General features: G+C 53.1%; 1 protein-coding gene across 1 annotated transcript; it reads left to right on the top strand.

Annotated features, from left to right (window-relative positions):
* The first annotated feature begins 722 nt into the window (after positions 1–722).
* On the top strand, positions 723–7,307 carry ORAI3 (ORAI calcium release-activated calcium modulator 3). The gene is made up of 2 exons (XM_066275721.1): positions 723–1,474; positions 5,833–7,307. The coding sequence occupies exons 1-2, from the start codon at positions 1,247–1,249 to the stop codon at positions 6,490–6,492; spliced, it is 888 nt and encodes a 295-aa protein (XP_066131818.1). The 5' UTR covers positions 723–1,246; the 3' UTR covers positions 6,493–7,307.
* Positions 7,308–8,525: the final 1,218 nt, after the last annotated feature.

The raw sequence follows: 8,525 nt of genomic DNA on the forward strand, positions 1-8,525 counted from the left end.
CATCAGGCTCGCTCTTGCTTTACTGTATTGAGCAGCTCCACCCTCCTGACCTGAAGTGGGGTGGGGTGGGTGGGGTACCAGCCGAACGATGGGGAAGATGGGACTCTTCCAGTTTGGCTCTTCCCACATCGTCATGGAAACTTGTATCCCATTTGCCCAGGGAACTGCCACTCCTGGTTGCCATGGAAATAGCAGCCAATGGACACGTCCCAAAGCCAGGGCTAAGGCTGGTAATGGCCCCTCTTGGTTGCCATGAGAACTTAGTAACATCCTTGACCCACCCCTGCCCCTTCCTCCGGTGCGGGGGCGGGGTTTGGGGAGCCAAGGCCAGCCCCTCAGCCCAGGCCTTGGGTGGGGGGGAAGCTGGGTTGTACCAAGTAGGGGAGGGGGAAATTTATCCACATACCTCAGGTAACAGGGAGGTGCGCGGGTGGGGGGAGGGACTGGACGGACCAAAGGTCGACGGGAGGGGGTCGTGGGGAATTGCGCAAGGCTTGAGGTTGGGGCCGCTTGGGGAAGGGTGAAGAGGCATCCTGGCAGGGGACAAGTGGGGGACCCAGCCGGGCTGGGCCCCAGATCTGTACAATACGGTTTGCTATAAAACTCAAAATCTTCCAGTTGGGGCCACTCGTTCCTGTGTGTGTCTGCGGCGTCGAGAGCTCCGGAGTGCTTAGGTTTGGGGGCTCAGAGGCGGGCTGTTTGGAAAGGTCTGGGAGCCGGAGACTTCCTCAGCTTCTCGGAACTGAGTTTGCAGAACTTGGGGTCGCTACAGACAGACTGGCTCACGCTCCCCGAGTTACATTTTAGGTAGGGGGTTGGAGCTCTGTGCGTCAAGGTGTGTCCAGGTGTACTCCGAGTGGTCCAGGGCCCGGCGACTGGCAGTCACCGGCTGGAGCTGGTTAACCTGCCTGAAGTTTTAAGTGGCCTGGTGGCTTGGATCCCTCGAGATCTCTGCCGATGCCCCCGGGCTCCACCCCATCATGTGGCCGGCCGGCCGGCTCCGCCTCTGCCCCAGTTCCTGTTTTGGCCTCTGCTGTCCTGCATCGGCCCCTAGGGCTCCCCGCAGACGCCTGCCCTTCCTGTTAGGTTCCGAGTCCCTCTTCCTGGGTGCGCACCGCGCACATCTCTGCTCACCCCGTGGGGGGGGATGGGACCTGCCCCCGGCCGGGGCCGGCCCTCCTGGACACCCCGAGGCTACTCGGCCCCTCCCTGACTGCCGGCCTGCCTGCTGCCGCGGCCCCCCGGGATGAAAGGCAGCCAAGGGGACGCGGGCGAACAGGCCCCGCTGAACCCGGAGGCCGAGGGCCCCACGGGCTCGGCCACGTACCCAGAGTTCGTGCACCGTGGCTACTTGGACCTAATGGGGGCCAGTCAGCACTCCCTGCGGGCGCTCAGCTGGCGCCGCCTCTACCTCAGCCGAGCCAAGCTCAAAGCCTCCAGCCGCACGTCAGCTCTGCTCTCGGGCTTCGCCATGGTGAGGGGAGGGGTAGGGAGGGGCTCCTGGGAGGGGGTAGAGGCACCTGCAGGCATGGGGGCATGGGCAAAATGAGCGGGTACCCGAGGGCAGCAGGGCAAGGAAAGGGAAAGAATGGATTTTGAGAGGTAAAAGAGAACAAACAAGGCCCCCAGAGGACGACACAAGTCCCTTTCTAATGGGGTGGGGGGTGGGGGGAGTGCCTGCAAGCAGACCCCTGCATAAACTGGACCACAGGGAGGATAAGTGCAAAAAAAATGTCGTGGGGGACAGAAACCATGCCATGGGGACAGGTAAGTCACCAAGGGGGACATACATATGCAGGAATGAAGCCAAGAGGTCCAGAAGCATAGCCCAGACGGAGTGTTGACTAGACCCCCATGAGAGGTTCCAAGGCAAATCAGCGGAGAGGGCTGGGTCTGAGAAAGGAAACTGGATGGAGCGGTCACCCAGCTGCAAGTGGCCCATCCCTAGGAGAGCAGCTAGTCCCCAGTGGTACAAAGGATGCTTCGGGTGCCCAGGAAGCTCTGAGGAAAGAGGAAGCCTATGGGAAAGAAGCGGATTAGGAAGCAGCTACATGATCGCTGAGCTGATAAACTAGGTGTGGGAAGATGCTATCAGCTAACAGTCCCAGTGGAGGCCTCACAGGAGGTGGGACTGAGGGAGGAGGTCCCAGGGTGAGGAGTCAACAGACCCAAGTCCTGTCTCTTTCCTGCTTGTGGCAGTTGTGTGACCCTGGACAGGCCTCCACCACTGTGCAGGTCAGTGGGAAATTGTGAGATCATGGAAGGTGTGCCCTGTATAGCCTGCTAAGTACCTGCCTGAGGATGAGCTGATTCTTGTCATCAAAACCTAGGTCTGAGTATGTTACAGCAAGACAGCATAGATGACTCAGACTACCTGTGCGTTGGACAGCATGGAAACCGAGGCCCAGACTGGGGCAGTGGCTCTGCCACAAGCATCCGGCAGATGAAGGCTGTAGAATAAACTAGGACCCAAAGCCACTGGCCTGTTAGTCCAGGGTTTCTCCAGCATCATGACAAGAAGAAGGAGAAAATGGCCCACAGGAGAGAGGGGCAGAGATACTTGTAAGATAGAGATAAAGGGTCAGAACACCAGAACACTAGATTCTTTACATTAGTCCCCGCCCCTTTCAGTGCCACAGCCTCTGATTTGAAATGGGAGGGAAAGTCTCTGCCCCTAGGGGTCATCCTTGGTCTATGGGTTTGTTTGTTTGTTTGTTTGTTTTTTATTAAGTGAGAGGACTGGAGGCAGAGACAGACTCCTGCATGCTCTGGGATGGATGGGGATCCACTTGGCCAGCCCTCTACCTGGTGATGCTCCACCTATCTGGGGCATTGCTCTGTTGCTTGGCAACCGAGCTTTTCTTAGCTGAGGCAGAGGCCACACCATCCTCAGTGCCCCGGGATCAACTCCCTCCAATTGAGCCATGGCTGCAGGAGTAGAAAAGAGAGAGAGAGAGAGAGAGAGAGAGAGAAGCGAGAGGGGAAGGGGTGGAGAAGCAGGTGGTTGCTTCTTCTGTGTGCCCTGACCAGGAATCAAACCCAGGACATCCACACAGTGGGCTGACACTCTACCACTAAGCCAACTGGCCAAGGCCAAGGTCTATGGTTTTTTATATGGGGGCCCAGGATCCGCAGGCCAGCCCACCCTTCCTGATGCGGAGTCACCTAGGGACAGGGCGTTGGCTCTCCACTCTACAGACTGCAGAGGGAAGGAAGCCGAGTGCCATGGGCCCCTCTGAGGGAGATCTCCCACTCCCTTTCACCCCCTGGTCTAATCTGGCCTGTTTGCTGGACTTGCATGTTGCTGGGGTGACAGCTTAAGGTCTCGGGTCTTCTCTGCAGGATCAAGAGGCCAGATGAGTAGGTTCTGGGAGCCGGACAGACTCCAGTTCTGCCAGGAGGAGGCCAAGTCCAGCGGCCTGTCTGTGGAAAGCACCTGCTAACACCCCTCATGGCCCAATTTCCCAAAACCCTCCTCCTTGTCTTTCCACCACCTCTCTTCAGCCTTGACCCTCCTCCTTTCCTCAGCCCCAGAGCAATATAATGGGTCTTACAAGTCCTATTGGGGAAGATGCAGATTCTGGAATTCAGATGGCCCGGGTTAGAAACATACAAATTGGTCTGACCTGTGGTGGCGCAGTGGGTAAAAGCATCAATCTGGTATGCCGAGGTTGCCTGGTCAAGGCACATATGGGAGTTGATGCTTCCTGCTCCTCCCCCTTTCTCCCTCTCTCTCTGTCTCCTCTCTCTAAAATGAATAAAATCTAAAAAAAAAAATCATACAAATTGTACTGGATTGTTCCTACCTATGAGGCACAGAGCTTGGGGCTTTTATCCTAGTAAGTAGGTACCACTACCGTATCCATTTTACAGATGAAAAAACAAGATTAGGGATGTTAAGACTCCTGCTCAGGGTCCTACAGCAAGTAAGTGGCAGGATTTGAAATTAGGCAGTCTGGTTCTAGAGTCCAAATTTATACAAATCTAGAACAGGAGCATCAACTCAAATGTTTGCCAAGGTCAGACAGGTAATAGCCAAGTTGGTTTTGTGGGGACTGTAGCTATAAAGAGACCCTATGGCTGAAGGCAGCAGCCATGACTCAATTCTATCTGATGGTTGCCCTGCAAGAGTGTGGGCCTGAGCCCTGGCAGGGTGGCTCGGTTAGCTAGAGACTCGTCCTGATATGCAAAGGTTGCAGGTCTGATCCCCAGTCAGGACACATACAGAAACCTCAGTGTTTTTTCTCTCTCTCTCTCTCTCAAATCAATCAATTAAAAAAATTAAAAGACTGACCGGTGGTGGTGCAGTGGATAGAGCATCAACCTGAGATGCTGAGGGCCCAGGTTTGAGACCCTGAGGTCACCAGCTCGAGTGTGGGCTCATCCAGCTGGAGCACAGATTTACCAGCTTGTATTGTGGGATTATCCACATGAGCCCATGGTTTCTGCCTTGAGCGAGGGGTTGCTGGCTCAGCTGGGGGCCCCACCCCACCCCATTAAGGCACGTAGGAAGAGAAGCAACCAGTGAACAACTAAAGTAGATGCAACTTATTTTTTTTTTTTTTTTTTAGAGTTTTATTTATTGATTTTAGAGGAAGGAGAGAGAGAAGCAAGGGAGAAGAAGGAAGCATCAACTCACAGTATTTGCTTCTATGTGCCTTGGATGGGCAAGCCCAGGGCCTTGAACTGGCAACCCCAGCATTCGCCACCACAGGCCAGTTGGTGCAACTTATGAGTTGATGCCTCTCACTCTCTCCCTGTAAAAAGTTTTTTAAAAAATCAAAGTTAAAAAAAAAAAAAAAAGAATGTGGGCCTGATGTAACCAGATCTTCCAAATTTTCAAGAGGATCTGGAAATTGGGATATTTATATGAAACCCCTTGAGTTTTAAAAGTAGGCAACTTACTTATTATTATTTTTTAGAGAGACAGAGACCAAGAGAAAGATAGGAAGGGAGAGAGATAAGAAGCATCAGCTAGTAGTAGTGTCACTTTAGTTATTCATTGACTGCTTTCTCATATGTGCTTTAGTGGGGTGGGGGGCCCCAGCTGAGCCAGTGACCCCTTGCTCAAAGCAGCAAACTTGGGCTTCAAGCCAGTGACCTTTGGGCTCAAGCCAGCGACCATGGAATCATGTTAATAATCCCACGCTCCAGCCAGTGACCTCAGGGTTTTGAGCCTGGGTTCTCAGCGTCCCAGGTTGACGCTGTATCCACTGTGTCACCACCGGTCAGGCAGCAACTTAATTCTTTAAGAAACACACTGTTTGGGGCAAGCAAAACATGTCTGCAAGCTGGTTTGGGTTCATGGTGTGCCGATTTGCAAATTCTGGCCTTGGACTTCCATGTTAACTCTAATAGTAACAGCAAACTCTTAGTGTTTGCTCTATGCCTCGCACTATTCTTACCACTTTATGTATGTTATCTCATTCGATTTCACAACAACTTTATAAGGCAGGTAGGTGCCCATAATCAATCCCCATTTTCCAGATGATGAAATCGAGGCACAGAGAGACTAAGTCAGTGGCTCAAGATTACACAGTTTGTAGACCTGAGAATGAGCTCGGGCAGCCCAGCTTCAGAACCTGTGTTTTTTAACCCCTATGTTCTATCAGAGTAAGATTGTCAAACACATGTTACCCAACCGTTTCAATAACTAGTTGGGGAAACTAAGGCCCAGAACAGGCCAGAGCCTTCCTGAGCTGCCCATTCCTGACTTCAACAAGCACTTTTCTAGGTCCTAAGGATACATCAGTGATGAATGCCAACAGGCAGAAACCCTGCTACCGTTCAGGAGGTTATGGGCACTCAATCCATCCCCTCTTGTCCCCACAGGTGGCCATGGTGGAGGTACAGCTGGAGAGCAACCATGAATACCCGCCAGGCCTGCTGGTGGCCTTCAGTGCCTGCACCACGGTGCTCGTGGCTGTGCACCTCTTTGCGCTCATGGTCTCCACGTGTCTGCTGCCCCACATTGAAGCTGTTAGCAACATCCACAACCTCAATTCTGTCCACCAATCTCCACATCAGCGACTCCACCGCTATGTGGAGCTGGCCTGGGGTTTCTCCACTGCCTTGGGCACCTTCCTCTTCCTCGCTGAAGTTGTCCTGGTTGGCTGGGTCAAATTTGTGCCCATTGGGGCCCCCTTGGGTACGCCAGCCCCCGTGGAACCTGCCTCCCAGGTGCCTGGCACTCTGCCACCAGTGGCCACCTCCCTTAGTTCGGCTTCTAAGCCACCTTCTGCTTCTGTAGTGCCACCACAAGCTGAGCCATCTGAGGCCTGCCCACCCCCGCGAGCGTGTGGTGGTGGCGGGGTCCATGGCCCAGGCTGGCAAGCAGCCATGGCCTCCACAGCAATCATGGTACCTGTAGGGCTTGTGTTTGTGGCCTTTGCTCTGCACTTCTACCGCTCCCTGGTGGCGCACAAGACAGACCGCCACAAGCAGGAGCTAGAGGAGCTGAGTCGCCTGCAGGGGGCGCTGCAGGCTGTGTGAGGCTGCTGCTAGCCTCGGGTACAAGCACTGCCTTCCTCAGGGTTCAGCCAGAAGCTCCAGGCCTGTAGACTACTGTTCCCTGACCCTGCCTGGATGCACTTCCTGTGGCCTCTGGTAGAGACCAGATTCCTGGCCTCAGAGTCTTTGGGGCAGCTTACAGATTCCCAGGGATTCTCCCTGTCAGCCTGTCCCATGGGTTTTGTAAGTTCTACTCTACACGGGGGCTGGGAGGAGCCAAGGAGGAAGTAGAGGCCCTCAGTCCAAGGTTCAGACAGTAGGTGGAAGGGAGGCAGGGAGACCCTGGTCAGATCTTTGGTGCTGACCCTTAGTCACTTGCCCCTAAACAAGATGTGGAAGTCAGGTCACACATCCACACAACTGTCCCATAAGGGAGCCAACCTTACTCTATTTGTAGAATCTATTTTATGGTTGGTGTTTGTTGGGAAGCTTTTCCCTATCCCCAGATTTTGATAGGTTTCACACTCTTGCTTGAGTTCCTATAGAGTGGGATTTGGGTATTTTGCCCCAGGCATAAAAAAAAAATAGGGAACCTCCCTAATTTTTAGAGGTTCAAGTGCCTGTCCAACTTTCCTAGACCCACACTTAATGCTTCAATAGCTTTCACTCTTCTGTGCCAGTGTTGGGGGATCTTTGGAGACAGAGGTCCTGTGTGCACCCAGCTTGATTGCCTAGCAAGGATTGGGATGAGGCCGTTTTAAAGGAGGTCCAGTTCCTAACCCTTGGAATACAGAGCTATTCTGACACTGAATTTTTGCTAGACCTTGTTTTGTATAATAAAATTGTGTTTCACAGAAGTCCCTGTGGCTGTGAATGGGGTGAAGGGGAGGCCTCCTTGGAATCAGGTGACTTGTTCCTAAGGGACCAGTAGAGGCAAGTGTACCTGGGCGCTTGGCAAGGGTGTCTGAGAGTAGGTTTCCCGTGAACCCCCTTCTGGTCCTGACGGGCTAATAGCTTTGAATGTAGAGACTGACTTATTCCAAGGCAAAAGGCTTCTGCACTCTTGTTCCTGAGCCCAGAGTCTCTACCTCTTCCATTGAAGATTTAGTACAAGTTTCTTTTTCTTTTTTGTATTTTTCTGAAGTTGGAAACAGGGAGGCAGTCAGAAAGACTCCCGCATGCGCCCAACCCGTATCCACCCGGCACGCCCACCAGGGGGTGATGCTCTGCCCATCTGGGGCGTTGCTCTGTTGCGACCAGAGCCATTCTAGCACCTGAGGCAGAGGCTATGGAGCCATCCTCAGCGCCTGGGCCAACTTTGCTCCAATGGAGCCTTGGCTGCGGGAGGGGAAGAGAGAGACAGAGAGGAAGGAGAAGAGGAGGGGTGGAGAAGCAGATGGGCGCTTCTCCTGTGTGCCCTGGCCAGGAATAAAACCCGGGACTCCTGCACGCCAGGCCGACGCTCTACCACTGAGCCAACCGGCCAGGGCAGTACAAGTTTCTTTTACTTTAAGTTTTCTCTTTGACATACTAGGGGCTTCTACTACATACTAGGGACTTCTCATAGATGATTTCGTTTAACCCTCACAACCACCTCAAGAGACTAGTCTTTCTTATTTCCATCTCAGAGGTAAGGGGCCTCAGGCCCAAGAAGGCTGAGGGATCTTCCCCAGAGCCACACAGGTAGTCAGTGGAAACTTGGACTACCTTTATGGTCACATGGGGAACCTCTTTCTGTTGGACTTGAGAAAAGGAGCTAATACCTTTCAACTGTGACAAAAGAAAGGAATATGATTTCATTACCCATGCTTCCACGTAAATTCTTTTTTTTTTTACAGAGAGAGAGTCAGAAGGATAGACAGGGACAGACAGACAGGAACGGAGAGAGATGAGAAGCATCAATCATCAGTTTTTCGTTGCGACACCTTAGTTGTTCATTGATTGCTTTCTCATATGTGCCTTGACCGTGGGCCTTCAGCAGACTGAGTAACCCCTTGCTCAAGCTCATGACCTTGGGTCCACGCTGGTGAGCTTTTTTTTGCTCAAACCAGATGAGCCTGCGCTCAAACTGGTGA

The sequence above is a fragment of the Saccopteryx bilineata genome, chromosome 4 (assembly GCF_036850765.1).
Source record: "Saccopteryx bilineata isolate mSacBil1 chromosome 4, mSacBil1_pri_phased_curated, whole genome shotgun sequence".
Taxonomy (NCBI): Eukaryota; Metazoa; Chordata; class Mammalia; order Chiroptera; family Emballonuridae; genus Saccopteryx; species Saccopteryx bilineata.